At 45.1% G+C, this 20,601-nt stretch overlaps 1 protein-coding gene across 1 annotated transcript in view; it reads right to left on the reverse strand.

Moving 5' to 3' along the window:
- Positions 1 to 20,601, reverse strand: part of MYO5B (myosin VB) — a gene marked incomplete at its 5' end in the record, with an annotated part of 120,823 nt that overhangs the window by 3,942 nt on the left and 96,280 nt on the right. The window contains 10 exons of the mRNA XM_009880985.1: positions 432 to 717; positions 1,857 to 2,007; positions 4,259 to 4,348; positions 4,688 to 4,839; positions 5,948 to 6,091; positions 7,557 to 7,650; positions 8,471 to 8,669; positions 11,640 to 11,717; positions 17,865 to 17,962; positions 18,806 to 19,045. Coding sequence (XP_009879287.1) covers positions 432 to 717; positions 1,857 to 2,007; positions 4,259 to 4,348; positions 4,688 to 4,839; positions 5,948 to 6,091; positions 7,557 to 7,650; positions 8,471 to 8,669; positions 11,640 to 11,717; positions 17,865 to 17,962; positions 18,806 to 19,045 — 1,532 coding nt within the window. The remainder of the gene's footprint in view (positions 1 to 431; positions 718 to 1,856; positions 2,008 to 4,258; positions 4,349 to 4,687; positions 4,840 to 5,947; positions 6,092 to 7,556; positions 7,651 to 8,470; positions 8,670 to 11,639; positions 11,718 to 17,864; positions 17,963 to 18,805; positions 19,046 to 20,601) is intronic.

Here is a 20,601-nt window from a genome sequence, read left to right on the forward strand (position 1 = left end):
CTGCAATTTTTTCCCTATTTTCCACCACCTTACAAAATCAACAAAACTTCCTTAAGCAGGAGACCTCAGAGCCCCTTCCAGTCCCTAAAGGGGCTCCAGGAAAGCTGGGAAGTGACTATTAGGGAGGGGAGCGACAAGATGACGGGGAATGGCTTTAAACTTAAAGAGGGGAGATTTAGATGAGATATTAGGAAGAAATTCTTTATTCTGAAGGTGGTGAGCCCCTGGCGCAGGTTGCCCCGAGAAGCTGTGGCTGCCCCATCCCTGGAGGTGTTCAAGGTTGGACGGGGCTTGGAGCAACCTGGGCTGGTGGGAGGTGTCCCTGCCCAGGGCAGGGGTGGTGGGACTGGATGATCTTTAGAGTTCCTTCCAACTCTAACCACTCTGTGATACTATAATAGGTACATTCCCACCTCAAGCCCATGTCCCACCTTAGCTGCATGCCCGTGCTCCATGAGCAGACATCCTTTCTCAGCAGGAGGTTGTTCAGGGCGACGGCGTTGATCATGTAGAAGAGCTGCTTGAAGACCTGCTGCACGATCTCTGGGTCCAGGCCCTGGTCACACATGATATTGTGGAACACGTTCAGCTGGCGAATGATTGCGTCTAAGCTGTAGGAGCTGTCACCATCTGCCATACTGGAGGAGCGATTCCTGTAGCCCATTGGTTTGACACCAGAAAGCCCCTGGATGCTCTCATTTTCCAACACCGCAGACACTGAAAAAGGGGGAAAAAATAGCTAAAAAAGCCTCCATCACTGGAGGTAAGAAATGCTCTTCCGTGGGCAGTCACAAACTACAGCAGTGTCAAAGTTATGCAACATGATGGATGCTGGGAGGTCTGAAAAGGAGGACAGACCCATGAATTGCTAGTTTATTGTGATAATACGAAATAGTTGAAACATATAGAATATCTGTAAGATCACACTTTTTTCCTCCTCTCGGTGTTACTACATAGAAAGCACTTACTGTGCTGCAGAAACTGGAAAGAGCTCTCCTTTGAGCTGTAATCAATTCTCCTTCTCTACCCACCACAGAGCCTTAAATTCTGCAGTTAAAGTGATTAATTGGCTCAAAGGATTGGGAGAAATGAAGACAGATTAGAAGTAATAAAATTCTTACAGCCTGACTAACTGATAGAGGAACAAGACAACCTTCTGCAAGGAACAGATGGAACATGGAGCAGTGGTAGGAGGTGATGCCATCGGATATAGACAGAATTTTGGAGGGCAAAGAGAAAAGAGTCCCAGCTAGAGAGGAGTCCAGGCTGGGAGCTCAAGGAAGATCCCAGCAGCTAGAAAATATGAAGCTCTTTGAACAACCCCTCCATTAGCTTAGCAAGGAGGACAGGTTTAGCTGAGGAGGTAATTCTTCTCAATACTGACTCACCCTTGCAAAACAAGGTCTTTATTAGACTCTTTATCCTCTTCCCAATTCTCTCCTCCCTCATAATGAGCGTTTTCACCCATAAAAAGCTTAACCATGAACTGGTCCAGAGGAGAACGATGTTCCTATGGACTCACCAGCACCATCTCACCACAGAAAGGAAGGAGGTATTGTCCATCACGTGGGAAAAAAACCCTCATCCCCATTAGTTTCTATCACAGGGGAAAATAAAAACTCATCCAGGGCTGGCTCCCTAACTCCAGGTCACTGCTACCACCAGGACCTCCTGCAAACCAAGAGTTTTTTGGTAACATATGCCTCTCTTCCAACTTCAGGCTCTTCCTTCGGGGAGAAGTCACGCTTAGCACTGTACAAAGGTCTAAAAACCACTCAGAGTAGATAATTACAGAAAAAAAAAAAAACCAAAAAACCCAACAAAGCCTCCTAAAAGCTAATGTGCTGTGAACTTACCAATCATGGGTTGGAGTATGCCCTCTGCTATCTTAATGAGCTGCTGGTAGATCTGGATGGAGAGGTGGCTCAGCACCTGGCGGTACTCGGTCAGGTCAAAATTCTTCAGACAGTGCTCGTTCTGCTTAGGCGTGTTTTGTGTCATGAAACCCTGAAGAGAAGGAGATTAAAACACCTGGTCTCGTTATTCCACCTATTTATAGTCCGGTAAAATCACTGTATTAAAAAAAAAAAAATCACAGTCCGATATATCCAGATGTTACCAAAGTACATTTTTAGGCTCTATTATGGAAAAGATCACGACTCATAAATCACCTTTGATTTACTCAGCCATTTGTTCATAAATTATTACTAGAGGGCTGCTTTTTGAAGAAAAGTATCATTAAGCAATGAGGTTTTTCATTTTAGCTTTAGCAGGGAGCAACATTTGTACTAACTGCAATATACATATGAACTAGAAAATGACATTTGAGTCCCCGAGAAACTTTTTTTAGTTATTTGTTTATCCCTGTGAGCTGCAATTATTTGTGGGAAACCCAACTATATTAAGATTAAGATACCAGAAAACAGAAAAAAAAAAAATTATGATAACAACATGCTTTTTATTTTTTTCCCCCCACAACATTTTAAGCTGCTCTGAAGTTCAGAAATCTCTCCAAGTAACTGAATTTATTCCCTGCTTTTTGCTGAAGAAGCAACTGCTCTCTGATCCTGCAAAGAGATGCTGTAACCCCAAGTTCCGGGCTCAGACACGAACGCCAGTTTTGCTGGCAGAAGCAAATGTGATCTAACTTAATTTTGTAATTAACACGGACGCTTTAATTGCCCTTTCATATGGTCTTACCAATTTGATGTCAAAATGAGAACTATGGCACTTTTTTGGTTGTTTGCTGACTTGCAAAATGCAAAAACCCCAACGCGTACAATTTGAGTTGACTTCCGAATTTCTCGTTTTTCCTGACTAATGAAAAAGCGTCGTGCTCCTTGCACTGCAAGACTGCGTTGAGTTTGGGATATTCTTTTAAACCCATTTTCCTAAAAATAGGTTGGATTTCAAACTAAAGATAACTATTTCGGAAACTGCTCAGAATGAATTTTCCCCTCTTTTTTCTTTTTTTTTTTTCCACCAAATTATCAACTGAATTTGAAAACAGCTGGTTCTTTTGACACAGTAAATCACAGCAAAGAACGTGAAATTTAAATTTTGGGGGTTTTTTTATACCCTGCTGGTTTTCTGGGGAGGATTTTCTTTAAATGTAATGTTGTTATCCAGGCAGAAGAGGGCAAACAGGAGCGTAACTATTAAATTAAAAAGAAAAATAATTTAGATAAATCTTCGAAGTCCAGCACTGAGGTTTTACACAACAGTCATTATCTTGGGAATGACCCGAACAGTTAATTTGATTCCACAAAATGTTTTTCTTCTTTATTCTTAAAGCTTGATTGCTCAATAGATACAAGACAAATCCAGACTAAATGAGAAACGACGTAATTGGGCTTTGTTGAAAATTTTGATACTCAGAACGTATGGCCGTAAGGATGGCAGCATGCAATGGACTAAGAGGACTGTGATGATCTGATTTTATCGGAAGGGATAGGCTATAATAAAACTTATTTCAACTTATGAAATAGTACTGAAGTGGCAAGAAACGAGAGGATTCCCTTCCCAAATCTTACATTATGATTATGCACTTTGGCTCTCTCAAAGTGCAGTTATTTTGAACTAGTTGAACAGAACAGGAAAAAAATCCGTAGAAATACTCAGAATAAAATTGCAAGATGTGGCGTAGGTTTCCCCCGTCTGAAAATAATGAATAACTGTGGGACCTACTAAAACCACAGGAAAAGCCTTCAAAACAGCCAACCAGAAGGAAATCGGCTGTTCAGAAAAAACAAAGTGCATGGCTGGCTACGAAATTCAAAATACTCTGTTGCACGTTGCGTTGTAAGGGTCCTGGTTTCAACTCTCAAATGTCTTGTCTCAGTGCAATGCCCCATAAACCTCTGGTCTAGTTCAGAGCAGATGTAAGAAAGACTTTTTTTTCATACTGAGGGTTGCGAGACACTGGTCCAGGTTGCCCAGAGAGGTGGGAGATGCCCCATCCCTGGAAACATTGCAGGTCAGGTTGGACGGGGCTCTGAGCAACCTGATCTAGTTGAAGATGTCCCTGCTCGTGGCAGGGGGGTTGGACTAGATGGCCTTTGAAGGTCCCTTCCAACCCAAACCATTCTATGAGTCTACAGTTCCAGGAGCTGCCCCCTGTTATACCCAAATTAACAAAGGAGGAAAGTCAGAGATGACATCACGTCATAGCCAGAGGGAAATCACCAGACCCAGGAGACCTGAACACCCGTCCTGGATATATATCTGAATACTCAAATATCGGCGATGAGGTTCTTACCGCGTCTCCGCTGTACTGCTTTAAACAGTGCAGGAGGCGACACGTGTTCGCCAGCCAAAACGACGTCATCTGAAAATCATCGTTGTGTTTCTGGAAGAGCAGAATGAAAACGTGAGACACCCCTCCTTTGGTGGGGGAAGCTGGCACAGCAAAACAAAGTGATTTTGAGTTTCCCCATCTATATCAGGGAGCTCACTTTCTGCAGACGGGCAGTATTAGCCATTTGTTCCCTGCAAACATTATTTTTAACCTGTAGACACAAATGGTTTTATTGCTAAGATCATAATTCTCCTTGTTCTTCTACAAAGGGAAGCTACGACAGTAGGTGGGTTTGAAAATCACTATGAGAGCTGAACATCACCTACACTGACATGGTTACAACCATCTTACACCATGTCAACCCCAAGACAAGAGAAAACGGACACCCACCTTCAGCACTTTCTTAATGCCGTTGATGGTGGAGGTGAGCAAGGAGTGCACTTTCTGGTCATCGTTGATGTAATCCGCGTGTCTGATGCACATGTAAAGGATATAGGCAGGAAGGCAGGGAACAGTAGCAGACACTGCCTGAGGCTTGAGGTCTAGAAGGTTTAGGTTTGGTTTGGTTTGTTTTTTTTTAAAAAACATCCTCTTAAAATTCACCAACTGCCAAGTGAAGCAGGGAACACCAGAGCTGGAGCCGTACCCACGCAAACCCCTCTCTCCCCGGCCCCGGGGAAGCTGAGATTTCAGCTCTACAACTTGCATCCCTCTCTCCAGCGTGGACACGGAACCAGAGGTCCAACTACAGGACAGAAGGACCTGCTGGAGCCGGCCAAAGCAGAAGAGCCGCAGCATCAGGGCTCAGGAGGGTAGCACAGCCTGCCCTGAAGTTTGTGACACTATGACGTTACACTTTAGGGATGCACAGATGTGCACAGGTGCCACTAGATCTTCTTTACCATGAAAAAGCCTACCCAAACAGCACACAAATAACCTTAGAAAAGCTCCCAGGAATAACTCCCGCAGGTGATAACCCCCACCTCTGAATTCATGATGTAGTAAATCACTCTCTCCCTCAAGGTACTGAATCCTAATGGCAGCTGCGGGAATTTGCAGCCTCTAAAGGAAGAGCCTGTCTGAACAGGGGTACTTCAAAGAGCGCAGCAACAGGCTAGCACTGCTCTTCGAGCACTTTTTAGATCCTCACTAGACTGTTGGGTTAGAGAGCAATGGTAAATACTAACGCTTAGCCAGGGAAGCATGACTTCTCTAACAGCATTGAATAAGGGGATGCTGCCAGCAACTCTGAGCAGAGCTTCCAGCATAAAAGAACTCACAAAGCGCAGTTACCACTGAATGTCTCATAAACCAAACTACATTTTTTCCACTGCTGTGGAAAATCCCTGAGGTCTATCCTTTGCTATCCCCTCCCCATCTATTAGCACATCGTACGAAGCTCAGCAAGTTACTGCCAGCTCTAAAAACTGCAGCCTCCTTTTTGCATTTTCCATTTTTTGCTGTCCTTAAGGATTATACCCATGCTGGTCTATCTGCTTAGCGCTGCGCTGCTTTACCTACCCAAATTGCCATCACCATGAACGTACAGCCCCGGGAGGGATTAATTTGAGAAGATCTATTTGCCAATCTTGAGATGTCCCAAGGCGAAAGGAGGAGGAGCCAGGCACAGGAGCAGAGCAAGTTCCTCACCTGTAATGAGGTTTCGGATGAGGAGTGGCTCATCTTCTTTATAATATTCCAACATGCCCTGAAAATCTTTCTCTTTCCTCTGGACAGCAACTTGCATGTTACGCTCGTGATGCCTTCTCTCTGCCGGTACCGCAGCTTGGGATGCTGTGAAGAGAAGACAGCATGAAAGGTGGTACCTGGTGATCAAGAACTATTCACGTCCTCCATTGGCCTTAGAGCAGACACCAGGTCAAAGAATTATATATTAAATTTCCAATAATGTCATCAGCTTCGACAGACTTATAAAAATATAAAGAACCAGGTCTTGAATTACCGGTCAGCCATATTTTTGACTATGAATGAAAGAAAGAGCGAACCTAAGAAAAAGTTGAAGCTAAGGAGGAAAAGAAGGAGTCATTTTTTTTATTTTCCAAGGAACCACAGGCTAGAAGGTAGTAACCCTTTGGCAATCTTTTTAGTGTATCATTTTCACAGAGGGCAAAAAAATAGCCAGGCAATGAAAAAAAAAAAAACCCAAACACCTAAGCATCACATCTTCTGGCTGGTAATAATGCTGAAGAACGGCAGTGGCACACCACTGAGCTCTGTGCTTCCGTAGAAGTTTAATAAAACAGGAGAGACGGGCGTGCAAGTACTGCAGTAAAGAGCAGCCTGCTGCATGCAGATCACACTGAGAGGGACCAGCTGTGCTAGCCGTGGAAACCCTCCAGTTATTCAGCTTAATTTCACTTAATGCCTAGTTTTCAGAAATTAGCTCACGAGAACGAGGTTATGTGATTAATCACAGCATCTCCACAGAATGGGTAACTCCTCCTCTACAACACAGACATTGCATCTGAGGTGTTTTCTGATCAAGCAGCCATAGGGCGAGGGGTAACAGTTTTAAACTGGAAGAGGGGAGATTTAGATGAGATATGAGGAAGAGATTTTTCACTGTGAGGGTGGTGAGGCACTGGGACAGGTTGCCCAGAGAAGCTGTGGCTGCCCCATCCCTGGAGGTGTTCAAGGCCAGGTTGGACGGGGCTTGGAGCAACCTGGGCTGGTGGGAGGTGTCCCCATGGCAGTGGGGTAGAACTGGATGGTCTTTAAGGTCCCTTCCAGCTCTAACTACTCCATGATGCAAATATATTTTAATCCTAAGTGGTTTTAATCCCTCTTGATATTGCCAGAACAGAGTAGTTGCCTGCTAGCCACTGGTCTTTTTGTATCTCTGGTTGGGTCACGGCTTTGACAGCAACGAAAACAAAAACGTTTCTTAAATACCCTCCGAACGAAGCATCAGACCAACGCCTCCAGCAAGCACTCGCCCTCCATCCTCACTGCATGGACCCTCTTCCAAGTTTCCCACGTTCACAAGCTAAAACTACAGCAGCGCAGCTGTGCTTGCTCAAAGGCAGCCTAAGCATGACCCAAGGAGCTTCACTTGGACTCTCCATTCCCTGCTGTCACGCCAACAAAGAGCTCGGTGCTAGGTCAGTGTGGCAGAATGAGCAAAGTCTTACTTTAATAGAAAGAAAAAGAGAAAAACCTGCAGCTCTCCAAGGCTGGCCAAAGAAGTGAAACCAGAGTGCTGTTCCCTCACCCCAATGTCTACCAACAGCCCAGTCACCTTCAAAATCTTGGACCTTCTTCATGTAAATCTTCAGCTGCTTCTTCAGCTTCTTTTCATTCTTTTCCAACTTCTCCAGCAATTCTTTAAGATCCTGAAAAACAAGATGCGTTGGGTTAAAGCAGTACCCAAAACAACCCAAGAACAACTCATTTGGGGTGAGTTTGAGGCTGATCTATATACCGCAACTGCACGGCGTGAGCATCTTGGTAGGAGAAGAGTTGTGTTATTTCTGGATTGCTCAGAGACACCCTCACCTACAGGGCACAGAATGTGGATTTTGTGCGCTTGCTTTTTCTAGAAGTCGCCTACAGCAGGCAAAACTCACAAACACACCACCCAAAGCATTTTACTCCTGGCTGTTAATCATATTTAAACTGTTTAGGTACTAGAGATGTTGAGAAAAGCAAGCAGACCTCATCTGAACTTAGGAGGGAGCAGTGTTCGCTCCAGACCTCGCAACACAGATACAGGAGGTGAGAAAGGGAAAATTTACCATCAGCCAGGTCAGCTTTGCAGAGTAGCAACTGCCTCCCCCAGCCTCGACTCCCAATAAATGCAGGTAAAAAGGATTGTGTTATCTTTGCGCATAATTGCAGAGCATAGGGGTACCCAGGAACTTCAGCGATCTCATTTGGTAGGCAGTGCCACAAAGTAGGCAGGCTTGAAAAAAAGATTAAAATTAAAAAATAAAGTACCCAGGGAATCACAAGAGTCATACGCTGAAGACCAAGTACCAACGCTCCCAAATGCCCCAGTGGGAGATGCTGAAGGATCCCGCAGAGAGTTTAGGAAGGGTGGAAGAGACTCCAGCGCCTTCTTCTCCCCTTCACTTTTCCCATCTCCTTTCTCTCAACCTGTTCTGATTTTTTTCCCCCCTCTTCTTCGGCTGTGTTTTCAATGCAGCCTCTTACCAGGTTTTCATTGGTGAGACGTGTAATTTCTTGCTGAAGTCCAAACTCCACCTGAGCCTCCGGAGACAGCTGCAGGGTCTGCAGGAAAGCCTGCTGCTGTTTCTCCAGCTCTTCTTTCATCGCATCCACCTCGTTTTTCAGAGCTTCTACCTCCTCCTCGTGCTCTCTTCTCTGATCCTGGAGCTGTGCTTCCAGCAACCTGAGAAAAGGACCACACCTGTGATCAGGATCAGCTTGCAATTTCAGCATCTCGGCAGTAACCACCGTTTGAGTTTAGATCCTTCAAAGTCAGCCAACTTGGGAGATGTTTCCAACCAACATCCCTATAAAACTGACACACACAAAGCAGTGCTACAGCTATTACTGCCACGTTAGTCTGTCATTTGCCATACTGCAGATTAAATACTTTTGAAATTAGATGCATGAGATCAAGTTTGGGTGGTTTGGTTTTTTTTAAACAAAAGGGAGGGGAAAAAAAAATCCAAGAGCTCTCTTTTTTCTGCAACCATATCACAAATGTGTGTTCCTTTACTATTCCCATTAGCAAAAAGCAAATTCACAGCAAGATAAGTGATGCAGATCAACAACTGTGGGTTTTTCTGAATCTCAGCTTGAAGGGCATTTGTTGTTGTGCTCAATCCCTTTCAAACATCAGTTCTTACTCTTGAAAACCAAACTGTGCGTCTCGCAAACGGCTCTGTTCAGTTGGACCGCTGCAGGCTTCGCTTGCTACTGCTGGGAGCATCAAGAAAGGCAGAAGCTGAAATCCTTCATTCATTCTAGTTTTTTGTAGAGCTGCTATTTATCTTTGCTTAAAAATAAGTCTATTCAGTTACATCTCAATTTTCATTCATAAACTGCCTGCAGAAAACTACGCACAAGGCAATTTTCTGTCATCTTGAACAGTTCCTGCTTTCATCACTGCTGCTGACTTCACCAGGACCCTTCTCCAGGGGGGAAAAGACTTGTTTCCTTGTACTCCACGACACACAAATACTAACGCCATGACACGCAGCTGTCGGAGGTCACCAAAACCAGCCCTTCTCCCACTTTTAGGTGGGTACCCAACTTTTTCCTCTAGTAATTTGTCCTGCCGCCCTCGCCTACCCCCTTTTCCCCTGCACACCAGGTCTCCTTCCAGCCTTGCCCTGAGCCTGTGCACAAGGACAACCCCGGAGGGAAGGGGACGTTTTAAAGGGTAAGACATTTATTTAGCGCATTATCCAACCATTTGCTAAACAAGGATGTCTTTAATCCAGCAGAAGGATGATTAATCGCTGAGATGTTAACTGCCCTCCCGTGAACAGGGGATAATTGATTAAGGATATCGCCTACCCTCTTCTAAATGGAAATCTCCCCGTTAGTCCACCAGCTCTCTCGAGAAGACCGAAACAAGTGACTCTAGAAGCTATGAGGACTCCGAGGAAGGGCCACCAAGCCGGAAAGTGCGAAGTATTAGACCCAGACTACACAAGGCGATGGTGGCAAAGAGGAGGAACGATGCACGGGGGTAACCAAGCCCGTGGTCTTGCTGTAGCTCATGGATGTGCCCTCCTGGGCAGAGCTACAGACAGCTCGGGGGCTTCGGCTCCTTTGGCACCGGATGCAAACGGTAATCCTCAACGATGAGGAAGACTCTGGTGTCCATAGTTTAGCGTTTACCCAGGACACACAGAGACACGGAGCTGTGTCAGCAGGGGCGGGGGGAAAAAACTACAACTCTGTCGGGTCCACTTGGAAATTCATGGAGATTCACACCTGTGAACTGTTTCCCTGCAGGAACAATTACGCATGGATTGTTTTCTGGGTTTTTTTTGTTGTTTGATTTGGGTTTTTTAAGGGATGTATAAAAGAACACATGCTTTCTATGGAAGATTTCTGGATGAAAAGGATTAATCGTCCTTCAGTTTGGTTTTAGATCTAAACAACCCAATCTCTACTCCTATTTTCCAGCAAAAGATAGAAGAGGATATTTTCCAACTATAGAAACACGGGCGATAACGCACTCAGCCTCGTAATCATCTTGTCAGGAGTTATATTCTTAATAGGCTTGGAAAATACAAACCCACCATGAAATAAGTACCTAATTTTATTTCTTCATGTGGGTTCAGATTAACTGGGAGGCCACCCTCAGAAAAACACACTCCTACAAACTCGGGTTCCTCCACTGCTTTGAAAAACAAATTGTTTTGAAAAACAAATGAATCATCCCCAGTATTCTTCCTGTTATCGTCTGGTTTTACTCTGATCCCTCTAGATGCGACCGCTCTACACTACTTTAAACAAAAGATAATTTTAACTTTTCCTCCCTATATTGTCCCTAATCAGCTCATTTCATCTCTTTTATAAAAATCATATATATTGGAGCCCTGCAGGATGGCACAGACTGATTAACAACTAATTATCAGCTCTTTCAAGCACCAAGTTGAACCAGGAGAAGAATTCAGGAGTCCTTCTGCCTTGCTTTAATCTCCATTTGTGTTTCTAAATGTTCGTTAACTTGGAGATGAGAGATCCTTACAGAATCACTGGCATCTCCAGGAGATACGGAGGTTGCAGGTACCGCCCTGGTGTGTCCCGCTGGGATATCTGCCCACCAGAGCAGGATATGGGGAGAGCTGTGGAAGGATGGCACTGCGTGTCCAGTCCACATTCTCCTCCTTATACCTATAGGCAATGCATGGATGGGAGCGCACAATCCCCGGGAGCATGCAAAGCAGACAGCATCGCAATACAAGCATGGGAACTCCGCTTCTGACATGTCAAGGATTGGGAGAAAATGCTTTAGGGAGGTGCTGTATCTTAGTGCAATTCAGGAAAAAACATCTAAAATGGGGGGTTTTTTGGCTTTCTGGAGATAATGGCTTCCCAACATCTTTATCACACAACTTCCCATTAACATAATTCTTACTGAATCACAGCTCAGGCATTAGTGACAACAGCCACCATCAGCAATGCCCAATTTGAATCGCAATTAGAATCCTCTGAAATTTAGAGGAGGGTCTCAATTCCTCCAGTTCAGATATCCCACCTCCAGCTGCTCCCGGAGAGGACAACGGGTCCCACAGAGGACAATAGGACAAGAGCAGAGGAAGAGAAAAAACAAAAGGGCAAGCGGAAGGGAGAGAGGGGAGAAGCAGCAGTGGGGGGAAAAAAGAAAGTATTTGACCTGGCAACTTGCTTTAAACCTTGATAAGCCAAGCCGAGCTCTCCATCTTCATTGAGATAGCCCCAGTCCTCAGTCTTGCTAGAAATAAAGGACAGAAAAAGGAAAGGAGAGGGCAGAGAAAGACAAAAGGTCAATTGCAATAAAAGGGGAAAAGGTGAAGAACCCTTATTAATTTAATTTTCTTTTTTTTTAAAGCACATTTTCATTACACCGCATTTGCTTTTCCACCACAGTAAATGAGGGCCGTGCCCTGGTTGTGCCCCCCTGCGACACCCCGGGCTGACGGAGCTTCTCCTCCCTCCCCAGCGGTGAAACGCATCCGCGGGCAGCCCCTTCCTCCCCGATCCACCACAGCCGACACGGGAACCCAACACCATTCAGGTCCGAAGGGACCATCGGAGATCACCCAACTCCAGCCTCCTGGCAGGTTATCATCATTCCTGAGCTGTTCCTGTTTTCATCAAAAAGTACGACTCCTGGAGGTCAGAGCCTGAGTTTGCGTTTCTGGACGGCTCAACTGTTTCCCATTTGATCGCGAGGAGAAGCTGGCAAGCCCACGCCACACCAGCTAGCCGAAACCCTCATGAAAACCTTACACTTAGAAACCAGGAGAGAGGAACAAGGACCAAGAGGGATAAAATGAGAGAGAAGGCAGCACAAGGGGATGGAAGAGGTGTCCGAATACAGAGGGGGTAAAACGAAAAGCACAGAGTGATCCTTCGCAGGTCCCAAAAGATTCCTTGCTTCCCCCCCAAAAAAAAATTAACTATTTTTGAGCTGGAAGAGCCCACACACACTTCCAACCCACAGCGGAAACATAACAAACATAACCCGACCCCACTGGTTGTGTCTACTGAGAGCTTGGAACGGCTCACTCCTCTTCCACACCTTCTGCGCTCGGGCACGTCTCACTAATAAGACATTTTTAAGACAAGTTGCTCCCTTTCCTTCCTTCTGTGTCAACTTCCACTGGTCTAAAAAAAAAAATAAAAATTCTCTTCCTTCTACTTCAGCCAATGGTCTCCTCAACCATCAAAACCACATCAGCCTTTCTTCAGAGCAACCTTCGGTCCAAACACCCCTTGGATGTCTCTTTCCTCACATCCACATGAGATCCAATCTCCTCCATATCCACCCAGGCAGAAAACCACTCAGAAAAGTCTCATCTAACTTTAATGCTGCAAGTTTCCTTTTAACAGTTGGGGGTGGGTGTTTTTTTTTTAAAGCTAGAAAAGGCAGGAAACTGATTTCTCCTCTTTAATGAGGTGTTGAACGCATTACGAATGAGTGATGGGAGCTGGTCAACCTGATCAGAAACACTTGCTGCGGTGAGATTTTACTTGGTTTCAATGTGAGTTTGAAAACAGTTTTTCTTTGGGGAAATAATAATAAAATCCCAAACAAAATAACGACAACAAAAAAAAAAATGCCTCTTAACGTATCATTAAACTTCCAGGCAAAAAAAAAAAAAAAAGAAGTGAGCCAATATGCAGCTCTGATTTTGAAAAGAAGCATAGCAGATGCTATTCCCTGGCAAGGAAAGCTCTGCGTATTTAAGCAGAAAAGCAAAACACGCCAACTTTCCATCGCCAATTTTCACACAAGGAAAGCAGTGAGAACTGTGGTGGGGCGAAAGGACTCAAGAGGTGTCTGACAGCTTGTACGGCCCTTCCATCCTGGTGTTCGAGCACAGTATTTCTCAAAAGTGGCAAACATTTCAGGCATTAACGTTTGGAAAAATTCAGCTGTTAAAATTGTATGTACAAATTTAGATTAAAAACTTATTTTTTACACATCCATAGGAGGTTTCCAAGAGGGTCTGCAGACTGACAGAGGGAGAAGGTTTATTGGTCTGATTTGTCAATATTTGTTAATAAGGTGGGGTTTTTTTTGCTCAGATAGTCTTAACAGAACGTGTATTTAGGTACTGAAAACAAACAAAAAAAATCCAGCAAGGATCCTCACACTTTTTATTACACGCCATTAACCTGGGGAAATCTCACAGGGCGAACAGTATTTTTAAGATGCCTTTTCCTGCGTAACCTCCTTTGAAAAAATAGCTTTCCTTCCGTTTTTTTTTTTAATCATATGCATTGCGGTAAACGAGGAGAGCAGCTCAAGGGGGTGCCATTATACCGAGATAAAACTGCCCTGGGAAATAAACACTCAGTCCATGTTCACAGACACGGCACTGACTCAGAAACCGTTGAGATCCCTTTCTCCCACAAGTTCATATCGGCCGAGACATTAGGAGTCAATAGGGGTCTTTCTAGCTAATTAGCTTAATTAGTACGTGCCAAAAGAATTTCCTAAAACGCTGGGTAAATCCTTCTCTCAAATAAGGTTGAAATGAGTTGAAATGAGATGATTCACAGCCTCATTTCTCCTTTATCCTTATCCTGGAGATACAGGTCTGGGGGAGCAGCTGGGGACCTGCTGCTCGCAAACCATCTCCATGAAAAGTAGAGAAATTCCTGCCCAAACGCCTCCCTCCCCTCCTCCAAGTAGCTTAAAGGAGGTGCACGCACACCAAACCCCAAAGATGTTAATTTTAGCATCTTCAGATAATTATCATCTCTTAATAAAGAAGAAGGGGCATTTCATTTTCAACCACAGATACGCTTTTTTTTTTTTTCTTTTAAATTAAATGGAAAACTAATGCACATCACAGATTAGATATAAGACAGAGTGGGAAGCAGTGATAAGAAGAGACACGTTGGAGAGTGGTGAGCAGAGATATGAACCCTTTCCACATGACGGCCTCTTCCAGCCGCAAAAGCATAAGCATCCTCCACGTGAAGCCCTTGCCTTCGCACTGTGGCTGCGGGTGGGACTTATCCAGCAGAAAAAAAAAAAAAAAAAGCCATGTACTCTACAGAAATCACTTGGAAGTTATCACAGAAGTTAATTTCAAAGACTAAGCCCGATCTGCTTTGAGCTGCCAGGTTATTATCTCTGACATCATCACCTGGCCTTTTGTTGGCTCTACATATCCACCAAGATCAAACAGGCTTGAAAGAAAGATCCCAAGAACTGCAAGAGGGAACAAAAAGCCTCCTTGGCTTTACATTCGGTTAGTGAAGCAGAAAATTAGCTTGGAAACCAACTTGATGCTTCTCCCTTTAGCAGTTGAAAGTCAGCAGGGGTGAAAAAAAAAAAAAAAAGAGAGAGGAAAAAAAAGCTGAGTTCACTGTATTTATTTTTAATTCAAACTTCCCCTTGACCTGGCATCAAAGAGTTTTCCCCCCCGAAAGTCGCGTGGAAAAAGAGAATCACTACGTGGGCAGGGTTAGAAGCACCTGGGAGATTTTTCCTGTTTTCCTCCTGCTGTATTTAAAAATCCTGGATTATATAGACATAAAGTGAATAAAAGGTCTATTTCCAAAATAAAGCTGCGCTCCATCCCCAGCTGAAATAGCTAAGACATGATGACTGCAAGCTACGAGTGACCCACGGGGGGACCACGGTTTTACCACATCAGTCAGACGGGACCGATGGAAGAGGATCCATCTCTGTTAGAAACTGCCCACAGAATGAGAGGTAGCAGGGTAAAGAGAAATGGGAGCGCTCCTTGCGGCACAGGTGGAAGAAAAAGTGCCTCTTGCTTATTAATCCTGCTTCAGAATTGCAATCCCACCAGAAAAGCTTTCCATTAAAATATTTATTGATCAAGATTAGAAAGAGAAAGCAGTTTTATTTCTCACGCTGACACGCTTGGGTATAGAGCTGCCTAAGTACGAATGCAAATCTGTGCCGGTGGGAAAGAATGTTAATTTATATCAACAAATACAACAATCTGTGCTCCCCGAGCATTTGTTTTCAGCTGGTTTATTGCCATCAACTCCAGCCTACCGTTTATAAACCAACCCACTATACAAAAAAAAAAAAAAAGAGAGAGAGAAGCACAGGGAACCCTATAACGGGGAAGCTGGTGGTGATTAACGAGCCATTGGATAAATCACCGCAGAAAATGAGGGTGATAGCATGGAGAGTTAGTGCTACTATGGTCCAAGAGCCACGCTCCAGCCAGGCTCCATATGAGAGGTAGACGAGAGGGGAAATAAGAAACAGAGCCTGAAAACTGCAGATTTCCCCTCCCAAATCTCAAGAGACCAAAACCCACCAAAGCCTGATCACATGAACTTCTTAAATTGCAGCTCACCTGTGCAATGGGAAGGAAAGAGATTGGGGAAAATGAGATTTTTGCAGCATTTTGATGGTTTCTGTGTTTGATTTCACCCTCGCTGCAGAAGTTAAGTCTGGAAACCAGAGCAGCTGAAGAAGGATTGGACTGTCCCAACAGGATGAGTGAGAGAGGGCAACAGGCAGCCCAGGATGGCCAAATTTGGGGACCGGTGATACAACCCATCCACACAGGTCGGACACATGCCCTATGAAAGCAACAACTCTTATTTTGACTCCAACTCCTTCACCAACAGCTAAAGGAACGTTGCTGTTTCTAGACGTGCAGACTGGAAAACACAGGTTAGGGAATAATTAACTCTGTGTTTGACAATGGGATTTCACATCCCATACGAGCGCCCACGGCTCCAGGAGAAAGTTGGAAGGAAATCGGCGGAAAGCCACAGAATTCATTAAGTGACCTAAAACCACCCCTTGCAGGAGGAAGCACACAGAGCTCCACTGATTTATTGACAAAAAGGTGATGTTTAAATCAATCCCATCACCTCTATGCTGCAGGAGGGGCAGAAATTTCATCAGCAAGTTGACTTCAGGAAAGCAAATATTCAACGGCAACTAGTTGTAAAGAAAAAACCACCAACAAACACTGGTCCTGATCCAGCCAGACACGATGTCCAGGTGAGACACCGATGTCACTAGAGTCCTGGACCCCAATAATCCCCACTCCTCCAGGTCCATGGGCTGAAGTCAAATCGGCAGTACTAGTATGGGCAGAGCCTCCGTCCAGCCGTCAGGGTTTGAAGCTACGTTTAAACACAATGATGCGGAACCCAACCCTTCCAGCAAGCCCATCTCCGTACTCACACACTAGGAGATCTCCACAGGTTCTCCCAGGGCTTTCCCGAGAAGTAAAAGAGATGCAAATTTCGAAAATGATGTCAGGAATTTGAGGGACATACGGCACAGACATGATGACCGAAGTTAACCGCGCAGCCGTATACACATTTGAATTTTTGCACATCAATGCGGGCACGTGGATTTCTCATTGCACCTTTTTGGCCATCCTGTTCTGACTGCGTTAAACAACTCTTTGCAATTTTTCATACTGCATTCAAAGATGGTGTGCCTTTCTTTATATTCATACAGGTATGAAAAAAATCCTAATTAAGTCATGGGCTTTCCCAGCCTGGACTGCTAACAACCTTCTGCAACCAGTTTACAAAGTGGCAAAGTATACTGTGTTATTAAAAGCCATTAATCCACAATGGTTAAGTCTTCTGACTACCTTGCCAAATTCAAATTATTTAGGAAAAAAAAAGCCTCACGCATCTCTCTTCATCAAGAGAAAAGGAAACGAACATCCCATTTCCTTGCAGTAAAATAAATATTTATTTTAAGTATTATCTTGCTGTTTAATCTGTGTAATGTTGTCTCCTTGCAAGATACTACTTTTTATTTTATGTCCTCCTGGATAGCTGCAAGGATTGATTTAATGCTTCGCAATATAAACCCACTGTTCCTATAAGGACAGACATGATGTTCACGATATTAACCCTCGCTGTGGGAAACCTGGAATCAAAGAACTGTTCCCGACTCTCGGTTTAGACACAAGAAAACCAATAATGTGGGTGTTGCCAGAGAATACAGCGTGTGTTCGTTAGCTCAGTTTGCCACCATGGGCTTTTGCCTCTGGGAAAATGAGAAGTATTCCCAGCCTAGCATGAGGGCTTACTCGAAATAAGTAATTCTTAAAACATATCCCAAATCCTAGTCTTGCTACTATTTATGTACTGGAAGCAAAGTCAAAATCCCCCCCCCTTTTTTTTTCCACTTCTATGTTGGCTTTTCTACCTGCCCAGTATCTCCCCTCCCTTGGGGACGCACTGTCCCAAAGATGAGGGCTCCTCACTCATAACTAGACCCATGTCTTTGGTCCCATATTTGTGGTCCGTCCTTGACCCAAGGTCCAGGACACAATACAGAAGCTGGCAACTCTCTACGTTGTTAATTTTGGGCTGGATCTCATCTCTCACAGTTTGGTAACCCCCTCCTGCTGCTGGAAAAAATTTGTGCCACACTTACCGGTTCGTCTCGCACATTCCCTGGTAGGCTTCGATCGCATCCTCCTGATCAATGTGTTTGTCACTGTTGGGCCAGCTGGCGTTGGTGGTGATGCTTTCCTAAATTCAACATGCAAAATAAAGCAGCTTGACATCCTGCACATCTCCTCCTGTCTTTCAAAGTTCCTGATACTGAGCAACTCCCAACCATCCTTAATAAAGCTTCCTCGGGGCACCCATCAGACCAGAGAGTTTCTATGAATTCACGCGCATGCAAACAGACAGCAGCAGAGATTAGGAGATGGAAGGAGGATGCGTGAACCTGGGAGGGAGATAAGGGGTTGTGTGCGGTCTGAAATACAAAACATACCAAAACCTCAAGGAACGATAAGGTGGTGAATTAAAAAGCCCAAGTGAGAGTTTTCAGAAAATGTACTCTTCCATCAGACCAGGCTCTAAACAAAAAGCCCTCAAATGACTGTTGATGGGACAGGTTCTCTTCTTGCCTACACGCCAGGAAACACATTACAGCCGCACCAGCACCACGTGAGCAGAATCTGGTCCAGAAGCTCTTTTTCCCCATCCTGTTTCCTTTCAGAATAAGCCAGTTGTCACAAAACACCACCAGGAACCATCTCAGACGACCACACCTTGGTGCAGGGCTGGAGCGGTTGTTCCTTGGTGTGGGCTGGTTAGACCTCATCAGGTCTGGGGTCAAGAACCTTAGAGCAGTGCAGACCACCATGGGACATGTAGTCCTGGGCTGTCTGAAATGACGTCACGGACGATATCTTACCCATAGGCAGAACCTCCTATAACCCTACAGAACCTTCTAGAACCTCCCCAAGCCATCCTGCCACCCAGAGTCTACCAAAGCAAAAACGGCATCGCCCGGGCAGACAGTGGATTTTCAGCAACAGAATGGGAAAAGGAAAAAAAAAGATCCGTTACCCTCTCAATTACCATGTTTTTGCCCGTCTCTTTTTGCTGGGCTGCCTTCATAATCTGTGTCCTCAGGATGAGCACCTCTTCCTTCCGCACCTCCAACTCTTCGTTGGCCGATTTCAGCTGATTCAGTAAGAGGTTATAACTGTCCTGAATATCGTTGGACGAGTTGTTCTGGGTTGCTCGGTCTGCAATAGCCTTCCTCAGCTCATTAAGCTCATTTTTCAGCTTCTTGTTCTCCGACTCCAACTCTTGCCTCTGGAAAACACCAAGCCATTAACCAGTTTAGATGAACTGTCTTGCAGTGCCTCATCCTCTTCTGAGACGCCTCTAAGGTAACTCAATTACCGATGATCACAGCCGAACCATCGATTCATGCCAGGATCGGGATTCTGCCGCCAGTCCAGCCACGTGTGGCTCAGCAAAGATTTTTACTCTAATGAGTAACCTGTTGCTATTTAGTAACAACACTACAGGGTGGTTTTTAAACACAAAAGCAACCCATTAAAGAAGCCAAACACGTTTTGTTTCTTCTCCACCCCTTGTCCTTCTCAATCAAGGAATCACCACAAACCCCACAATGTTTAAGTCGTCTTTAATATTCATTAAATAAGGTAGAAGACGCTGATTTACATCACGACAGGCATCCTGTTAGGTGAGCTACGGCTGTGCGAATTCCCACTACAGCTTCTTTCCTCATACGTTTTGTAATTCCCCCAGCCCGCGTGGAGAAATTTCCTTGCCCTGACATCTCGTCGGCTGCCGGCATTTGACAGGCAAGGGCAATATTGTACGAGTTTGACGCCAACTGTTTCTCCTGAATAACGATGCACGAGCATCGCCGGGTTTGCCGAGACAACTGAAGGGTTTATTTGCTTTTGCATGACAGTAAAAGACAGAGGAATAAAACTCCAGCAGCTAAGCCAGCCTTTATTTCAGTATTTCACCATGAAGCTCTGTTTGCAGGTGGTAACGCCACATTTGGCAGCTCTTCACCGGCACCCAAAACCCACCCAGAGCATTCCAGCCGGGTCAAGAGCAGCTTTGCTCCTGCGGATGGGGCAGTCTTTGCTATGGGTCGCAGCTGGGGGAGGACAGCCAGACCCCCAGCGTCCTGCTCACGGCCCAAATCCCAAGAGCCCACCTTCTCTTTGCACCAGATCCTCCATCACCAGCTGCTGCATGGTGGCACCCAGGACTGGCCCCTGTCCGCGTGCCCCCAGACCTCTCGGACAACACCGAAACCCAACAGGAACATCATCCAACTACCGCATGGCAAAACCAGAGACGCTCACAAGCAAGCTGGCCAAGTCTGGTGTCTGACCGATTTGCGGTCAGCTCTTTCCTAAGGACCAACCAACCCCCATGTGGATTCTCTGACTACCGCACGGCAAAACCAGAGACGCTCACAAGCGAGCTGGCCAAGTCTGGCGTCTGATCGATTTGGGGTCAGCTCTTTCCTAAGGACCGACCAACCAACCCCCATGTGGATTCTCTAGTGTCTACAATAGCACGAGCCCTTTCCCCGCAGATCCAGGTGCTTTCCATCTCCCCGCTGGTTTTTGACCCTTTCCACAGCTTTCCTGCAGAATCCCTCTTATCTACGGCATATCTGCCTCGTTACCAGCTTTGGCTGAGGTGAGCTAACGAATCCAAAAATGGCTGGAAGGGGTGCGGGGGGGATGGAGGCAATTTATACAATTTATACAGTGTGTAGCTAGCACAGCTGTGTAAACCTCATTTCCATAGGAAACAGGTGTTATAATTATAAATTGTTACAAATTATAAATAGCATGCCTTATCACAGCAGAGGT

This window comes from Charadrius vociferus, unplaced genomic scaffold (assembly GCF_000708025.1).
Source record: "Charadrius vociferus isolate BGI_N301 unplaced genomic scaffold, ASM70802v2 scaffold1503, whole genome shotgun sequence".
Lineage (NCBI taxonomy): Eukaryota > Metazoa > Chordata > Aves > Charadriiformes > Charadriidae > Charadrius > Charadrius vociferus.